General features: G+C 42.7%; 1 protein-coding gene across 2 annotated transcripts in view; it reads right to left on the minus strand.

Moving 5' to 3' along the window:
* The window catches only part of LOC129815435 (RNA-binding motif, single-stranded-interacting protein 2-like), a 97,707-nt gene that overhangs the window by 13,069 nt on the left and 64,340 nt on the right, over window positions 1-20,298 (minus strand). For both annotated transcript variants that reach the window (XM_055869272.1, XM_055869271.1), the window contains exons 7-11: window positions 11,131-11,240; window positions 1,241-1,284; window positions 874-967; window positions 531-581; window positions 91-201 (exon numbers count right to left, since the gene is read on the minus strand). In XM_055869272.1, the coding sequence (XP_055725247.1) occupies window positions 91-201; window positions 531-581; window positions 874-967; window positions 1,241-1,284; window positions 11,131-11,240 (410 nt within the window). The remainder of the gene's footprint in view (window positions 1-90; window positions 202-530; window positions 582-873; window positions 968-1,240; window positions 1,285-11,130; window positions 11,241-20,298) is intronic.

Genomic DNA, 20,298 nt, shown 5'->3' on the forward strand with positions numbered 1-20,298 from the left:
TGAGACTAGGGGACCAAAGGAGGGGGGGATAGAGTGGGTAGTTGAAGGGGGTGGAGTGGGAGGTGGAGTGGGTATCTGTAGGGTACTAACCGTGCCCGTGCTGCCCAGGGATAGGTGGCTGAGCTGCTGGGTCATGGTGCCCATCATGGAGGTGGGCTGGATGGACATGGCATGGTCCATGGTCGGAGTCAGGACTGTGCCCTGAGAGAGAGGTGGAGGGAGAGAGAGGGAAGGAGAGATAGTGGTTGTGTGAGACACAGAGAGAAGTGGAGGGAGAGAGATGTGAAAAGAGAGTAGGGTTCCAACAAAGAGAAGGACAAATAGCCAATAAATCAGAGACATGATTATAGAGAGTGACAGAAAGATAGAGAGAGCGAGAGAAAGAGACAGGATTATAAAGAGACAGAATGACAAAGAAAAGAGGAGAGATAGAGAGATAGATGAGCAGAACTGCAAGCTAACCAGATGTAAAGAGAATAGTAAGGAGGAAGCTGCAGCAGCAGAGGTAGATAATAATATTTAATACTCACTGCAGGCTGCATGAGGTACGACTGGTGGTGCATCCAGGAGGGACTATGTAGCTGGAAAGAGAGATGAGGAAAATACAGGATCTTTACACACAAGCACACAGGGGAGAATGAGTGGAGATGAAATCTGAATATGGATAGAAAAATAACAATGACATAGCTCCTACGTCTACAGAGATATTATCCATGCGTTTGTGAATGCTGGTTTGGTGGTGGTGGTAGTGATGTGTGTGTGTGTGTGTGTGTGTGTGTGTGTGTGTGTGTGTGTGTGTGTGTGTGTGTGTGTGTGTGTGTGTGTGTGTGTGTGTGCGTGCGTGCGTGCGTGCGTGCGTGTTCAGTGTTTGACCTGGAAGGATGAGATGGGTGAATGCATGTAGGGAGAGAGGGACGTCTGGGCGATCATCCGGTTTGGGGTCAGACCGTAGGGTGACGAATAGAACCTGCACAACACACACAAATCAAGATGTATGCATGTCAGATTATTTTATAGAATTTACATTAATAAGCATTTATAATCGCATGTGCATGAAAGTAATTATTAAGTGATGCCAGATGATAGAACTACAAAATGTTACATTGAAGTAGATGATTGCAATAAAATAAAGTAGTGTTGCAATGTCTTCTGCATCTACCAGGAGTGAATAGTTCACCACAAACACATGACTTGTTTTTGTTGGTGGGCTGACTTTCTGTTTCTGTCTCTCTATACTCACCCATTCTGTAAGGCTGTGGGGTCATATGCTAGCGTCATCCCTCCCTGGGAAAACAACACAAATAACTCAGAATAAAGACGTAAAGGACACAATCACATATAAAATCAATTATGTTAAAGCCCCCATGCAGTCTTTGTAATTGTATTTTTTAAATCATCACTGTATGTCTAATAAATCAAAGCAAATCAAATGTTATTTGTCACATGCGCCGAATACAACAGGTGTAGTAGACCTTAAGGTGAAATGCTTACTTACAAGCCCTTAACCAACAATGCAGTTCAAGAAATAGAGCTAAGAAAATATTTACGAAACAAACTAAAGTGAAAAGAATATATAAAAAAAATAAGCAAAAGTAACACAAGAAAAGTATACAACACTAACGAGGCTATATACAGGGGGTACTGGTACCGAGGCAATGTGCGGGGGTACAGCTTAATTGAGGTAATTTGTAAAGTGACTATGCATAGGGGGGTCAATATAAATAGTCCGGGTGGCCATTTGATTAATTGTTTAGCAGTCTTATGGCTTGGGGGTAGAAGCTGTTAAGGAGCCTTTTGATCCTAGACTTGGTGCTCCGGTAATGCTTGGGTGACATGGAGTCTATGACAATTTTTTGCGGATTCCTCTGACACCGCCTAGTATACAAGTCCTGGATGTCAGGAAGCTTGGCCCCAGTGATGTACTGGGCCTTACAGGCTGACTACACCGCTCGAGTCGCGTGTGCAAGCGTTGCAAAATAAATGTAGAAATCTATATTTTTCAATTATTGCACCCACACTGCTCGCACGCGTCAACGAGCGTCTGCATTGCCAAGGGCTAAAATAGAAGTCAGTTCTATTTCTGATGCAGATCGCGCTGCAAGTCCTGCCTCTCCCATCTCCTCATTGGTTCATAGAAGCAGGTACCCATGTGCCATCTCCTCATTGGTTATACCCACGTGGGTAACTGAAAGGCGAACGAGGTCAGTGGCGGTAATGCTCCTAATTTATGAAAGTTGCCAATCGCAATATAAAGTCAAGAGAAGAAAAAGCCTGGAAGGAGGAGAGATGACTAGAAACGATTAGGCTGAACGTTTTATGTGTGGATTAATTGTCGGAGTAGAGGACCTTGTGCATTTCAGGTAAAATAACAACTCAATGTTCATATCCCAGGACAAATTAGCTAGCAACAGCAAGCTAGCTAAACAGGACAAATTAGCTAGCAAGTGCAAGCTAGCTAGCTAAATTGCCATAAATTTTTAATGCTTTTCGACCTGTCCCCAAATTAATGTAATTGGTTCAGAGTTTGTTTTGATATTTTAACCTGTGTGTCGTGATCGCGTTTGGTGTGGGGGGACAAAATACATTTATGCACGATGGCGCACGCGCGCAGCCGGTTTGGGTTCCGTGTTACGCACTGCCCTCTGTAGTACCATATGGTCAGATGCCGAGCAGTTGCCATACCAGGCGGTGATGCAACCGGTCAGGATGCTCTCTTTTCTCGACACGCTCCACTTCAGCCCCGTCAATGTTAATGGGGGCATGTTCGGCCCTCCTTTTCCTATAGTCCATGATCAGCTCCTTTGTCTTGCTCACACTGCCAGGTCTCTGACCTCCTCCCTATAGGCTAACTCATCATTGTCGGTGAGGCCTACCACTGTTGTGTCGTCTGCAAACTTAATGATGGTGTTGGAGTCGTTCTTGTCCACGCAGTCATGTGTGCACAGGGAGTACATGAGGGGTTCTAAGCATGCACCCCTAAGGGGCCCTAGTGTTGAGGATCAGCGGGGCAGATGTGTTGTTGCCTACCCTTACCACCTGGAGACGGCCCTACAGGAAGTCCAGGATCCAGTTCCAGAGGGAGGTGTTTAGTTTAGGTCCATAGGTTAGTGATGAGCTTTGTGGGCACTATGGTGTTGAATGCTGAGCTCTAGTCAATGAATAGCATTCTCACATTGCTGCTCCTTTTGTTCAGGTGGGAAAGGGCATTGTGGAGTGCGATTGAGATTGCGTCATCTGTGGATCTGTAGGGGCGGTATCCGAATTGGAGTGGGTCTAGGGTTTCCGGCATGATGGTATTGATGGGAGCCATGAACAGCCTTTCAAAGCACTTCATGGCTCCTGAAGTGAGTGCTACGGGGCGGTAATCATTTAGGCAGGTTACCTTCACTTTCTTGGGAACAGGGACTACGGTGGTCTGTTTGAAACATGTACAGTAGGTATTACAGATTCGATCAAGGAAAAGTTGAAAATGTCAGTGAAGACACTTCCCAGTTGGTCCACGCATGCTTGGAGTATACGTCCTGGTAATCTGTCTGGACCCGCGGCTTTGTGAATATTGGCCTGTTTAAAGGTCTTGCTCACATCGGCTACAGAGAGCGTGATCACACAGTCGTCTGGAACAGCTGGTGCTCTCATGCCTGCTTCGGTGTTGCTTGCCTCGAAGCAAGCATAAAAGGCATTTAGATCGTCTGGTAGGCTCGTGTCACTGGGGCGCTCGCAGCTGGGTTTCCCTAATAGTAGTCCGTAATATTTTTCAAGCCCTGCCACATCCGACAAGCATCAGAGCTGGTGCAGTACGATTCAATCTTAGTCCTGTATTGATGCTTTGCCTGTTTGATGGTTTGTCTGAGGGCATAGCAAGATTTTTTATAAGCGTTTGGATTAGTGTCTCGCTCCTTGAAAGCGGCAGCTCTAGCATTTAGCTCGATGCGGATGTTGCCTGTAATCCATGGCTTCTGGTTGGGAAATGTACGTATTTTCACTGTGGGTACGACGTCATTGATGCACTTATTGATAAAGCCGGTGACTGAGGTGGTACAGTATGCTCCTCAATGCCATTGGATGACGCTTTTCAACCATTCGCTGCCCGCACCCACCCGCCCGCCTAGCATCACTACTCTGGACGGTTCTAACCTAGAATACGTGGACAACTACAAATACCTAGGTCTCTGGCTAGACTGTAAACTGTCTTTCCAGACTCATATCAAACATCTCCAATCCATAATGAAATCTAGAATCGGCTTTCTATTTCGCAACAAAGCCTCCTTCACTCACGCCACCAAACTTACCCTTGTAAAACTGACTATCCTACCGATCCTCGACTTCGGCGATGTCATCTACAAAATAGCTTCCAATACTCTACTCAGCAAATTGAATGCAGTCTATCACAGTGCCATCCGTTTTGTTACCAAAGCGCCTTATACCACCCACCACTGCGACCTGTATGCTCTAGTCGGCTGGCCCTCGCTACATATTCGTCGCCAGACGCACTGGCTCCAGGTCATCTACAAGTCTATGCTAGGTAAAGCTCTGCCTTATCTCAGCTCACTGGTTACGATAACAACACCCACCCGTAGCACGCGCTCCAGCAGGTATATCTCACTGGTCATTTTTTTTTATACATTCGTGCTTTAGTTTATTCAACACCATGAAATGTCTTTTTAACTATCATGACACACATACTGGAAGCGCAAACACAGCATCCATCCCACGCCATCATTCCGTAATTGTGTTTTGTTTTATTAAAAAAATATATATATATATTTTATTTATTTATTCATAATACAAAAATGAACTTACATTACTACATCAAACATGTCTTAGCAAACCAAACACAGGTATTAACAATACTCAAACATACAAAAATAAAAATAAAATACAAACAATAAACAATTTAAGTGCAATTATATTCATTCTGAAAAGATCTTATTATAATGATTCATGAAAATGTTATTCTTGTTGTTATTCACTAGGGTTAATGCTTTAATAAGATAATTAAATTCAATCAGAAAAATTGGTAATTATAGTATAGAATTTTGGGATCTTTGTGTATAAAGTATTTGGCAACAAGAATTTAAAAAAATAACAATCATTTCAGTGGTTTTGTTATCATTGCAATAGCAACATATTATATCTTTTATGTTAAAAATATAGCAAGTGTTCATAATGGTAAATAAGTACTTTGCAAGGTTTTCCCAAAATTCTGACACAAATTTACATTCAAAGAACAAGTGAGACAGATTCTCACCTTCTTTTCCACAGAAAACGCAGATATCATCAATAGTCACAAATTTGGAAATCATAGAATTACATGGATATATCTTATGTAAAATTTTGAAGTGTACTTCCTTAACTTTGTTTGGTATACAGTATTTGTAAGGCCTTAACCATGCATTTTTCCAGACAATGTCAGGAATAAGCATGTTCCAGAAAAACTTTCCTCTCGGTGTAAGTTGGTTTTGTGAATGAAGAATTTGTCTTATATATGTATTACAACAAGATCTCTCAAGTAAGCCCACGCCTTCCAATCTGAGTTCTGGATAAACTTTGTGATCATTCCCAAAATTAAGATGACTTTTCACAAGTGTAGTTAGACCACTAGGAACGTCTTTGATCACAGAAATAAACTCTCTGAAAGGTATTGGAAACTCTTTCAGTGTTAGAAATTGTTCAGCCGTTCAACTCTGTAACTGTTTTAAAGTCACCATTGGCCTCATGGTGAGATCCCTGCGCGGTTTTCCTTCCTCTCCGGCAACTAAGTTCAGAACGACACCTGTGTCTTTGTAGTGACTGGGTGTATTGATACACCATCCAAAGTGTAATGAATAACTTCACCATGCTTAAAGGGATATTCAGTGTCTCGACTGAGGGACCTTACAGTGAGGTAGTCATTAAAAAATCATGTTAAACACCATTATAGAGTGAGTCCATGCAACTTATTATGTGACTTGTTAAGCACATTTTTACTACTGAACTTACACTACATGGCCAAAGGTATTTGGACACCTGCTCATAGAACATCTAATTCCAAAATCATGGGCATTAATATGGAGTTGGTCCCCCCTTTGCTGCTATAACAGCCTCCACTCTTCTGGAAATGCTTTCCACTAAATGTTGTAACATTGCTGAGGGGACTTTCTTCCATTCAGCCACAAGAGCATCAGTGAGGTCAGCCACTGATGTTGGGCGATTAGGCCTGGCTCGCAGTCGGCGTTCCAAATCATGCCAAAGGTGTTTGATGGGGTTACGGTCATGGTTCTGTGCAGGCCAGTCAAGTTCTTTCACACCGATCTCAACAAACCATTTCTTTATGACCTTGCTTTGCGCACCAGGGCATTGTCATGCTGAAACAGGAAAGGGCTTCCCCAAACTGTTGCCACAAAGTTGGAAGCACAGAATCATCTAGAATGTCATTGTATGCTGTAGCATTAAGATGTCCCTTCATTGGAACTAAGGGGCCTAGCCCGAACCATGAGAAACCATTAGACCATTATTCCTCCTCCACCAAACTTTACAGTTGGCACAATACATTGGGACAGGTAGCGTTCTCCTGGAATCTGCCAAACCCAAATGCTTGGAATTGCGCATGGTTATTTTAGACTTGGGTGCAGCTGCTCGGCCATGTAAACCCATTTCATGAAGCTCCCGACGGACAGTTATTGTGCTGACGTTGCTTCAAAAGGCAGTTTGGAACTCGATAGTGAGTGTTGCAACCGAGGACATATGATTTTTACGCACTACGCGTTTCAGCACTCGGCGATCGCGTTCTGTGTGCTCGTGTGGCCTACCACTTTGTGGCTAAGCCGTTGTTGCTCCTAGATGTTTCTACTTCACACTAACAGCACTTACAGTTGACCGAAGCAGCTCTAGCATGGCAGAAATTTGACAAACTGACTTGTTCGAAAGGTGGCATCCTATGATGGTGCCACGTTGAAAGTCACTGAGCTCTGCAATATGGGCCATTCTACTGCCAATGTGTGTCTATGGAGATTGCATGGCTGTGTGCTCGATTGTATATACCTGTCAGCAACAGATGGGCTAAAATAGACACATCCACTAATTTGAAGGGGTGTGCACATACTTTTGGCAATGTTATATATTTAGGCTTGCCATAACAAAGGGGTTGAATACTTATTGACTCAAGACATGTCAGCTTTTAATTTTTGTATTCATTTGTTTAAAAAAATGATTATAATAATACTTTTTTCACAAACATAATTTCACTTTGACATTATGGGGTATTCTGTGTAGGCCAGTGACACTAACTCTCAACGTAATCAGTTTTAAATTCAGGCTTTAACATAACAAAATATGGGGTGTGAATTCTTTCTGAAGGCAATGTAGTTAGTTTAAATGTTACTGATAATCTGTAGATAGTTTGTAGAGCATCAAAAGATGAACTAGCCAAATAAAGTGTTACCGCAGAGAGGACCGTCTATGACTTGGTGGCTGAAGTCTTTAACAATTTTTTGGGCTTTCCTCTGACAGCGCCTGATATAGAAGTCCTGGATGGCAGGGAGCTCAGCCCCAGTGATGTACTGGGCCGTACTCCCCACCCTCTGTAGTGGTCATGCCCTCTTCACAACTGTGTGGGTGTGTGGGGACCATGTTAATTCCTTAGTGATGTGGACACCAAAGAACTTGAAGCTCTCGACCCACTCCACTACAGCCCCATCGATGTGGGGGCATGCTCTCCCCTCCGTTCCCTGTAGTCCACAATAAGCTCCTTTGTCTTGCTGACACTGAGAGAGAGGTTGTTGTCCTGGCTCCACACTGCCAGGTCTCTGACCTCCTCCCTATTGGCTACCTCATCGTCGCCGGTGATCAGACCTACCACCGTTGTGTCTTCAGCAAACTTGATGATGGTGTTGGAGTCATGCGTGGCCATGCAGCTGTGGTTGAACAGGGAGTACAGGAGGGGACTTAGCACACACACCTGAGGGGCCCAGTTTTGATGGTCAGCGTGGCGGATGTGTTGTTACCTACCCTCACCGGACAGTCCGTCAGGAAGTCCAGGATCCAGTCGCAAAGGTGTTCAGTCCTAAGGTCCTGAGCTTGGTGTTGAGCTTGGAGGGGTCTATGGTGTTGAATGCTGAGCTGTAGTCAATAAACAGCATTCTTACATACGCATTCCTTTTGTCCAGGTGGGTGAGGGCAGTGTGGAGTGCAATAGAGATTGAGTCATCTGTGGATCTGTTGGGGCAATTGGAGTGGGTCTAGGGTGTCTGGGATGATGGCCTTTCAAAGCATTTCGTGGCTATAGATGTGAGTGCTACGGGGAGAGAGTAATTTAAGGAAGGTTACCTTGGCATTCTTGGGCACAGGGACTATGGTGGTCTGCTTGAAACCAGTTGGTATTAAAGACCGGGTCAGGGATAGGTTGAAAATGTCAGTAAAGACGCTTGCCAGCTGGTCAGCGCTGATCCGCTGATAGGATGGTCTAGAACCCATCCCCTTACCCAGATGAACATTCATTGGTATATTATAATCAGATCACATTGCGAAGTCATGATGTGGGCCAAAAATTCCATCCCACCGGAACAGGTTGAAATTCCAGGCATTTTTTTAAAAACAGCTCTTACACAAAAAGGGCATTTTCATAACTTCAGAGTGTAATTTCGACCTCAAAAAATGTTTTTAACTGCACTGCCCTTTTATGAATGTTTAGGGTTTAGACACACAATCCATGTGAGATCAGATTTCCAGCTCTATTTTGCTTTGACAATGACCTCTTGTTTAAAACTTCTTGTCAATACGGGGGCGCTGTTTTCACTTTGGAAAAAATCGCGCCCAAATGAAACGGCCTCGTACTCTGTTCTAGATCATACAATATGCATATTATTATTACTATTGGATAGAAAACACTCTCAAGTTTCTAAAACTGTTTGAATTATATCTGTGAGTAAAACAGAACTCATTTGGCAGCAAACTTCCATAAAGGAAGTGAAAAATCTGAAAACGAGGCTCTGTTTCAGGGCCTGCCTATTCAACTGCCTTTTATTTATCGATATGCATGCACTTCATACGCCTTCCACTAGATGTCAACAGGCAGTGGAAGGTGGAATGGGGTGTCTAGCTTGATCTGAGGCCGAACAAGAGCTTTTGGAATGACAGGTCCGGTATTTTGTTTGTCTTCGACGGCGCGTGAGGGACCTCGACATTGTCTTCTGAAAAGCGTTCGGTCTACACGGCGAATATCTCCGGCTCTGATTTTATTTGATACATATGATAATAACATCATAAAGTAGTTTTTTTCAACCGAGTTTTATCAGTTTATTCAACGTTTATTGAGACTTTTGGAGTTTTCCGTTCTTTGCGCCAAGAGAGGATGGGAATGTTAGCAACCTTGGCTAGCATTGTGGCGCGAATTCGACAGAAGAAATTGACATTCTAAAACCAAACAACGATTTATTCTGGAAATAGGACTCCTTGTACAACATTCTGATGGAAGCTCAGCAAAAGTAAGACAACATTTATGATGTTATTTGGTATTTCTGTCTAATATGTTGATGTCTATTCTCCGCCGTGTTGGTGAGCGCTGTCTCACAGTAACCCAAGCTGTATGTTGTGGTAAAGTTATTTTTAAAAATCTAACACAGCGGTTGCATTAAGAACCAGTGTATCTTTCATTTGCCATACAACAAGTATTTTTATGTAAAGTTTATGATGAGTTCTTTGGTCAGATTAGGTGAGTGTCCAAAATATCTCCGGACATTCTGGGGAAATGTTGCTACGTATTCACAATGTATAACCACGATTTGCAGCTCTAAATATGCACATTTTCGAACAAAACATAAATGTATTGTATAACATGATGTTATAAGACTGTCATCTGATGAAGTTGTCCAAAGGTTAGTGATTAATTTTATATCTGTTGCTGTTTTTTGCGAAAGCTACCTTTGCGGTGAATAAATGAGTTTGTGTGATTGGCTATTGTGGTAAGCTAATAAAATTCTATATTGTGTTTTTGCTGTAAAACACTTAGAAAATCGGAAATATTGGCTGGATTCACAAGATGTTTATCTTTCATTTGCTGTACACCATGTATTTTTCATAAATGTTTTATGATGAGTATTTATGTATTTCACGTTGCTCTCTGTAATTATTCTGGCTGCTTTGGTGCTATTTTTGATGGTGGCTGCAATGTAAAACTGTCACGTTCCTGACCTTGTTTTCCTTTTGTAATGTTGTGTTTAGTGGTTCAGGACGTGAGCTGGGTGGGCAGTCTGTGTTGTTTGTTCTATGTTAAGTGTCAGGTTTATTGACCTTGTATGGCTCTCAATCAGAGGCAGGTGTTTTACGTTCTCCTCTGATTGAGAACCATATATAGGGAGGTTGTTTCACATTGTTTGTTGTGGGTGGTTGTCTTCCGTGTCTGTATGTATGTTCGTACCACACGGGACTGTAGCTTTGGTTTGTAGTCTGTACCTGTTCGTGCGTTCTTCGTGTATTTGTAAGTTCTCATGTTTTAGGTCAGTCTACGTCGTTTTATTGTTTTGTAATTTTCCAAGTGTTTTTCGTGTTCGTCTTCGTCTTTGAATAAATTCATTATGTGTTCCCATCCCGCTGCATTTTGGTCTGATCCCTACTCCTCCTCTTCAGACGAAGAGGAGGAGAGAAACCGTTACAAAAACTATGATTTATACCTCAAATATGCACATTTTTGAACAAAACATAAATGTATTGTATAAGATGTTATAAGACTGTCATCTGATAAAGTTGTTTCTTGGTTAGTGACTAATTTTATCTCTATTTTGTCGGTTTTGTGAAAGCTACCTATGCGGTGGAAACGGTGAAATTATGCGGGTGTGTGTTTGGCTATTGTGGTTAGCTAATAGAAATACATATTGTGTTTTCGCTGTAAAACATTTTAAAAATCGGAAATGATGGCTGAATTCACAAGATGTTTATCTTTCATTTGCTGTATTGGACTTGTGATGTCATGAAAATTATATTATATGATATCCCTGTCCCGTTAGGCTAGGCTATGCTAGTCAGCTTTTTTGATGAGGAGGATCCCGGATCCAGGAGGGTGATGAAGTAGAGGTTAAAGTTTTTTTGGAACTAACATGCAGTCTCTAACTCTCAAAAAATAAATAAATGAAATCCTCCACCCATCAAGCCACTCACCATCTCTCCATCCCTGGCCCAGGGCCTGCCATTCTGAAGGTACTTCCCCTGGTTCTGCCTCTTTTTCTGTCCCCCGTCTGCAAACTTGCACAATAATGGTTCAGGGGGCACTGTGGGGAGAGAAACAGATTAAATCAGAGGGTGAATTCAATGGGAGGCTAGGAATAACAATCCACTGGAAGAGTTGATAGGTAAATCCAGGAGCCTGGGATCAGAGACCAAGGACTTGTTCAGACAAAAATCCTAGCCCCTAACCTCTTAGTCTCTCTAGACAGATGGATTGCCTCCAACAACGTAACAATGCTTCAGCTTACATGTCTTTAGAAGTTCCAGCATCAGTTGGGACAGAGGTGTTGGAAATGGGACGTGATTCACCGGTGACGTCACTGCCGTATCTGCTTTTTGCCCTCGCTAAACGGTAGATTCTAAGTGGGATCCTTGATACGTCCATACCCTAACCTTAACCCCAACCCTCACACTAACCCTAACCTTAACCACAACCCTCACACTAACCCTAACCTTAACCACAACCATAACCTAACCCTTTAACCGTTTAAAATGTAAACTTCAATGGGGTGATGTCACAATCCCACTTATACTTTCCCTAGCTAAACATGAGCAAAATTCCTGCCCGCATTTTAAGCCCCACCTACGATTTGTTGGGAGAGTTGTCTGTCTGAAGAGAACGTTCACCGGAACAAATGCTTTTCCTCTTTCGAAATGTCCAAGAGATTTAGACATCCTCCCCAGGTCCGGGTTTCCAAGACTACTAACCTCTAGATACGTGTGGAGATCTGTGAGGATTTAATAGGTTTAAGCAATATCGTGTTAGCTCTACCTTTAACTCTGATACACTTTAAAATTAACACCCACAAATCTAGAAGTTTCAACTACTTATTATTAGGTAACTAGTTCCACAAACCTTTTTTCCTTTACTCAACTTTTCTGTGTTACCTGAACTTAACATTTTTAGTTGGCCCAAATATGAAAAAACGTAGGCAAAAATGATGTCAATTTAAAATTATGTGTTTGCTCAATTTGTCGTGCACTGTATGTTCATTCAATTAGGATGCTCTCATCTTATCTATGAACATAGACAGGGCTCCAACTACTCTAGCTCCACAATGAGATATGGTGCAGGCCACACCGCGTGCGGGCTGTTAGCCAGCCTGCCATCTTAGTGGAGTCTGCCACTAGCACAGTCAGTGTAGCCAGCTCAGCTATCCCCATTGAGACCGTGTCTGTGCCTCGATCTAGGTTGGGCAAAACTAAACATGGAGGTGTTCACCTTAGCAATCTCACTGGAATAAAGACCTCCTCCATTCCTGTCATTATTGAAAGAGATTGTGATTTCTCACATCTCAAAATAGGGCTACTTAATGTTAGATCCCTCACTTCCAACGCAGTTATAGTCAATGAACTAATCACTGATCATAATCTTGATGTGATTGGCCTGACTGAAACATGGCTTAAGCCTGAGGAATTTACTGTGTTAAATGAGGCCTCTCCTCCTGGTTACACTAGTAACCATATACCCCGCGTATCCCGCAAAGGCGGAGGTGTTGCTAACATTTACAATCCCAAATTGAAATGTACAAAAAAAAATGACTGCGTTTTCTTCTTTCGAGCTTCTAGTCATGAAATTTATGCAGCCTACTAAATCACTATTTATAGCTACTGTTTACAGGCCTCCTGGGCCATATACAGCGTTCCTCACTGAGTTCCCTGAATTCCTATCGGACCTTGTAGTCATGGCAGATAATATTAAAAATTTTCGAGACTTTAATATTCACATGGAAAAGTCCATAGATCCACTCCAAAAGGCTTTTGGAACCATCATCGGTTCAGTGAGTTTTGGCTAACATGTCTCCGGACCTACTCACTGCCACAGTCATACTCTGGACCAAGTTTAATCCCGCAGAATAAATATTGTGGATCTTAATGTTTTTCCTCATAATCCTGGACTATCGGACCACCATTTTATTATGTTTGCAATCGCAACAAATAATCTGCTCAGACCCCAACCAAGGATCATCAAAAGCCATGCTATAAATTCTCGGACAACCCAAAGATTTTGTAGATGCCCTTCAAGCTTCCAGAAAATTGGAAAGGAAATGGTGCTACACTAAACTGGAAATCTTCCTATTAGCTTGGAAAGGCAGTTCCGTGCAGTATCGAAGAGCCCTCACTGCTGCTCGATCATCCTATTTTTCCAACTTAAGTAGAATAAGAACAATCCTACATTTTTTTGATACTGTCGCAAGCTAACTAAAAAGCAGCATTCCTCAAGAGAGGATGGTTTTCACTTCAGCAGTGATACATTCATGAACTTCTTTGACGAAAAGATCATGATCATTAGAAAGCAAATTATGGACTCCTCTTTAAATCTGCGTATTTCTCCAATGCTCAGTTGTCCTGAGTCTGCACAACACTGCCAGGACCTAGGCTCAAGGTAGACACTCAAGTTGTTTAACTTCTTATGGCTCCAAGGGGCAGTATTGAGTAGCCAGTTAAATCGTGCCCATTTCAAACGGCCTCGTACTCAATTCTTACTCGTACAATATGCATATTATTATTACTATTGGATAGAAAACACTCTCTAGGTTCTAAAACCGTTTGAATTATTTATCTGAGTGAAACAGAACTCATTCTGCAGCACATTTCCTGACCAGGAAGTGGAATGTCAGAAATCGATGCTCTGTTCAACTTCATGCCTATACATGGGCAATGAACGTAAGAGTCTACGTACACTTCATACACCTTCCCCTGGTTGTCAAGAGGCGGTGAGAGAAGAAATTTAGTGTTTATCTTGGTCTGAGGTGGAATTAAAGCTCTTTGTATGACATGACCGTCCATTTCCTGTTTCTGGAGCGCGCGAAAGAGGACATGGATTTGCCTTCTGTTTAGCTGTCGTTATGGACGACTAACATCTCCGGGTTTAGATTTTATTTGATACATGTGACCATATCATCGTAAAGTATGTTTTTTCAATATAGTTTAATCAGATTATTGAAATTTTTTCGGGAGTTTTGCCGTGTTCCGTTCTCTGACTTTGTTGACGTTGGAGAGATCCGTGCCACTTGGCAAGTGCCCATGCTAAATCAAGAGGGAAATTTGCCGTTCCAGATCAAAACAACGACTGTTCTGGACAAAGGACACCTTGTCCAACATTCTGACGGAAGATCACCAAAAGTAAGAAACATTTTATGATGCTATTTCTAATATCTGTCGTGCATGTGAACTGGTCGTCGGCGCCCAAGTGTTTCTGGCTATTGTGGCTACGCTAATATAACGCTATATTGTGTTTTCGCTGTAAAACACTTGATAAATCGGAAATATTGTCTGGAATCACAAGATGCCTGTCTTTCAATTGCTGTACACTATGTATTTTTCAGAAATGTTTTATGATGAGTATTTAGTTATTTGGCGTTGGTGTCTGTAATTTTTCTGTCTGCTTTCGGTGCAATTTCTGACTGTAGCTGCAATGTAAACTATGATTTATACCTGAAATATGCAAATTTTTCTAACAAAACATATGCTATACAATAAATATGTTATCAGACTGTCATCTGATGAAGTTGTTTCTTGGTTAGTGGCTATTTATATCTTTATTTGGTCGAATTTGTGATAGCCACTGATGGAGTAAAAAACTGATGGAGTAAGAAAAGTGGTGTCTTTTGCTAACGTGGTTAGCTAATAGATTTACATATTGTGTCTTCCCTGTAAAACATTTTAAAAATCGGACATGTTGGCTTGATTCACAAGATGTGTACCTTTCATATGCTGTGTTGGACTTGTTAATGTGTGAAAGTTAAATATTTAAAAAATATATATTTTGAATTTCGCGCCCTGCACTTGAGCTGGATGTTGTCATAAGTGTACCGACGTCGGGCTGCAGCCAAAACAGGTTAATAGTTTATCTCTTGACACATTGATGAAAATAGTCATGGTCTCTAAACCTTCGAGCTGCATACTGGACCCTATTCCAACTAAACTACTGAAAGAGCTGTGCTTGGCCCTCTTATGTTGAACATAATAAACAGCTCCCTATCCACCGGATGTGTACCAAACTCAATAAAAGTGTCAGGAATAAAGCCTCTCTTGAAAAAGCCAAACCTTGACCCAGAAAATATAAAAAACTATCGGCCTATATCAAATCTCCCATTCCTCTCAAAAATTTGATACAAATCTGTTGCGCAGCAACTCACTGCCTTCCTGAAGACAAACAATGTATACGAAACGCATCAGTCTGGTTTTAGACCCCATCATAGCACTGAGACTGCACTCGTGAAGGTGGTAAATGACCTTTATTGGCGTCAGACCAAGGCTCTGCATCTGTCCTCGTGCTCCTAGACCTTATTCTTGCTTTTGATACCATCGATCACCACATTCATTTGGAGAGATTAGAAACCGAAATTAGTCTACACGGACAAGTTCTGGCCTGGTTTAGATCTTATCTGTCAGAAAGATATCAGTTTGTCTCTGTGGATGGTTTGTCCTCTGACAAATCAACTGTAAATTTCAATGTTCCTCAAGGTTTTAGGAGGTCTATTGTTTTCACTATATATTTTACCTCTTGGCAGAGGTGTGGACTCGAGTCACATGACTTGGACTCGAGTCAGACTCCAGTCCCAAATATGATGATTTGCAACTCGACAATGACTTTAACACCAATGACTCGTGACTAGACTTGGACTTGAGCCTTTTGACTTGAACTGACTTGTTACCCTCCACAAGCCCAAATATTAAAAATGATGCTATTAAAAAAAGTGTGCAGCGCATCAACTCTTCATTTAACAGATTACAGTTTGAATCGGACAGCAGCCAATCAAATTGTGCCAGCTGAGAAAAAGTTGTGAGTGGCAGTGCAGAGGAACGTCGGCAGGTGAATTCAGATGGAGCCCTTGGAAAGATGATACTCAAAATTATTATTTTCGGAAATAAAGACTATGCTGTAACAACAAAAAACGGATTGCAACTTGCAGAACATGCGGGAAGAACATTACAGATGGAGGTGCAACAATTTCCAACTTTGTTCGACATTTGTAGCTGCACAAAGAACGGTAAGTCGTGGCTAATATAGCCAACAGCTATATATTTTATTACTTTACTGGTGTATCATGTAGGCTAACGTAACATTAAATCAATGAGCCTCCACACAGTCAGTCAGTGCGGGAACGTGATCATTGCACCCAAGATTGAGCTACAACTGGCTAGGCAGTTGGTAGCCTAAATCCTGCCTGATGTTACTGCTGTTCCTAAAACCATTGACATACATTAGCCTACTGTAACCACAGAGAGAGAGTGTGTGTGTGTGTGTGTGTGTGTGTGTGTGTGTGTGTGTGTGTGTGTGTGTGTGTGTGTGTGTGTGTGTGTGTGTGTGTGTGTGTGTGTGTGTGTGTGTGTGTGTGTGTGTGTGTGTGTGTGTGTGTGTGTGTGTGTGTGTGTGTGTGTTAAGGTTGGGTGATTGTGTACAAGCCTACATCGCCCGATTGCGCCCCATAGCGATCCTCGATAGTTGACTTGACTTGGAACTTGACTTGGGACTTGACTTGGAACTTGACTTGGGACTTGAGTGGTAAGACTTGAGACTTACTTGTGACTTGGAAAACAATGACTTGGTCCCACCTCTGCCTCTTGGTGATGTCCTTCGGAAACATAATGTTAGCTATGCGTACGATACACAGCTGTACATTTCGATGAAATATGGTGAAGCCCCAAAATTGCCCTCATTGGAAGCCTGTGTTTCAGACAGGCTTCCACATTATCCTGACCAAATTTCCCTCCAAATACACCTCTGCTGTCTTCAATCAAGATCTCAGCGATCACTGCCTCATTGCCTGTATCCGCTAGGGGTCCGCGGTCAAACGACCACCCCTCATCACTGTCAAACGCTCCCTAAAACACTTCTGCGAGCAGTCCTTTCTAATCGACCTGGCCCGGGTACCCTGGAAGGATATTGACCTCATCCCGTCAGTTGAGGATGCCTGGTCATTCTTTAAAAGTTACTTCCTCACCATATTAGACAAGCATGCTCCGTTCAAAAAATGCAGAACTAAGAACAGATATATCCCTTGGTTCACTCCAGAACTGACTGCCCTCGACCAGCACAAAACATCCTGTGGCGAACTGCAATAGCATCGAAGAGCCCCCGTGATATGCAACTGTTCAGGGAAGTCAGGAACCAATACACGCAGTCAGTCAGGAAAGCAAAGGCCAGCTTTTTCAAGCAGAAATTTGCATCCTGTATCTCTAACTCCAAAAAGTTCTGGGATACTGTAAAGTCCATGGAGAACGAGAGCACCTCCTCCCAGCTGCCCACTGCACTGAGGCTAGGTAACACGGTCACCACCGATAAATCCGTGATAATCGAAAACTTCAACAAGCATTTCTCAATGGCTGGCCATGCCTTCCTCCTGGCGACTCCAACCTTGGCCAACAGCCCCGCCCCCCCCGCTGCTACTCGCCCAAGCCTCCCCAGCTTCTCCTTTACCCATATCCAGATAGCAGATGTTCTGAAAGAGCTGGAAAACCTGGACCCATACAAATCAGCTGGGCTTGACAATCTGGACCCCCTATTTCTGAAACTGTCCGCCGCCATTGTCGCACCCCCTATTACCAGCCTGTTCAACCTCTCCTTCGTATCATCTGAGATCCCCAAGGATTGGAAAGCTGCCGCAGTCAGAGGGGGAGACACCCTGGACCCAAACTGTTACAGATCTATATCCATCCTGCCCTGCCTATCTAAGGTCTTCGAAAGCCAAGTCAACAAACTGACCATCTCGAATCCCACCGTACCTTCTCCGCTGTGCAATCCGGTTTCCGAGCCGGTCACGGGTGCACCTCAGCCACGCTCAAGGTACTAAACGATATAATGACCGCCATCGATAAAAGACATTACTGTGCAGCCGTCTTCATCGACCTGGGCAAGGCTTTCGACTCTGTCAATCACCATATTCTTATCGGCAGACTCAGTAGCCTCGGTTTTTCTAATGGCTGCCTTGCCAAACTACTTTGCAGACAGAGTTCAGTGTGTCAAATCGGAGGGCATGTTGTCCGGTCCTCTGGCAGTCTCTATGGGGGTACCACAGGGTTCAATTCTCGGGCCGACTCTTTTCTCTTTATATATCAATGATGTTGCTCTTGCTGCGGGCGATTCCCTGATCCACCTCTACGCAGACGACACCATTCTGTATACTTCTGGCCCTTCCTTGGACACTGTGCTATCTAACCTCCAAACGAGCTTCAATGCCATACAACACTCCTTCCGTGGCCTCCAACTACTCTTAAACGCTAGTAAAACCAAATGCATGCTTTTCAACCGTTCGCTGCCTGCACCCGCACGCCCGACTAGCATCCCCACCCTGGACGGTTCCGACCTAGAATATGTGGACATCTATAAGTACCTAGGTGTCTGGCTAGACTGCAAACTCTCCTTCCAGACTCATATCAAACATCTCCAATCCAAAATCAAATCTAGAGTCGGCTTTCTATTTCGCAACAAAGCCTCCTTCACTCACGCCGCCAAACTTACCCTAGTAAAACTGACTATCCTACCGATCCTCGACTTCGGCGATGTCATCTACAAAACAGCTTCAAATACTCTACTCAGCAAACTGGATGCAGTTTATCACAGTGCCATCCGTTTTGTTACTAAAGCACCTTATACGACCCACCACTGCGATCTGTATGCCCTAGTCGGCTGGCCCTCGCTACATGTTCGTCGTCAGACCCACTGGCTCCAGGTCATCTACAAGGCTATGCTAGGTAAAGTGCCGCCTTATCTCAGTTCACTGGTCACGATGGCTACACCCACCAGTAGCACGCGCTCCAGCAGGTGTATCTCACTGATCATCCCTAAAGCCAAAACCTAATTTGGACGCCTTTCCTTCCAGTTCTCTGCTGCCTGCGACTGGAACGAATTGCAAAAATCTCTGAAGTTGGAGACTTTTATCTCCCTCAACAACTTTAAACATCTGCTATCCGAGCAGCTAACCGATCGCTGCAGCTGTACATAGTCCATCGGTATATAGCCCACCCAATTTACCTACCTCACCCCCCATACTGCTTTTATTTATTTACTTTTCTGCTCTTTTGCACACCAGTATCTCTACTTGCACATGATCATCTGATGATTTATCACTCCAGTGTTAATCTGCTAAATTGTAATTATTCGATTTATTGCCTACCTCATGCCTTTTGCACACATTGTATATAGATTCTCTTTTTTTCTACCATGTTATTGACTTGTTTATTGTTTACTCCATGTGTAACTCTGTGTTGTTGTCTGTTCACACTGCTATGCTTTATCTTGGCCAGGTCGCAGTTGCAAATGAGAACATGTTTTCAACTAGCCTACCTGGTTAAATAAAGGTGAAATAAAAAAATAAATAAAATAAAAAAGACATAAGGAAGTGGATGGCGGCAAATGTTTTACTTTTAAACTCGGACAAAACAGAAATGCTAGATCTAGGTCCCAAGAAACAAAGAGATCTTCTGTTGGATCTGACAATTAATCTTGATATTGAAACAGTTGTCTCAAATAAAACTGTGAAGGACCTCAGCGTTACTCTGGACCCTGATCTCTCTATTGATGTACATATCAAGACTGTTTCAAGAACATATTTTTTCCATCTACGTAACATTGCAAAAATCAAAAACTTTCTGTCCAAAAATGATGCAGAAATATTTATCCATGCTTTTGACACTTCTAGATTAGACTAGAGGTCGACCGATTAATCGGAATGGCTGATTAATTAGGGCCGATTTCAAGTTTTCATAACAATCGGTAATCAGCATTTTTGGACACCGATCATGGCCGATTACATTGCACTCCACGAGGAGACTGCGTGGCAGGCTGACTACTTGTTATGTGAGTGCAGCAAGGAGCCAAGGTAAGGTGCTAGGTAGCATTAAATGTATCTTGTAAAAAACAATAAATCTTAACATAATCACTAGTTAACTACACATGGTTGATGTTAATACTAGTTTATCTAGCTTGTCCTGCGTTGCATATAATCGATGCGGTGCCTGTTAATTTATCATTAAATCATAGCCTACTTAGCCTACTTCGCCAAACGGGTGATTTAACAAGCGCATTCGCGAAAAAAGCACTGTCGTTGCACCAATGTGTACCTAACCATAAACATCAACGCCTTTCTTAAAATC

Source organism: Salvelinus fontinalis, chromosome 18 (genome assembly GCF_029448725.1).
Source record: "Salvelinus fontinalis isolate EN_2023a chromosome 18, ASM2944872v1, whole genome shotgun sequence".
NCBI lineage: Eukaryota > Metazoa > Chordata > Actinopteri > Salmoniformes > Salmonidae > Salvelinus > Salvelinus fontinalis.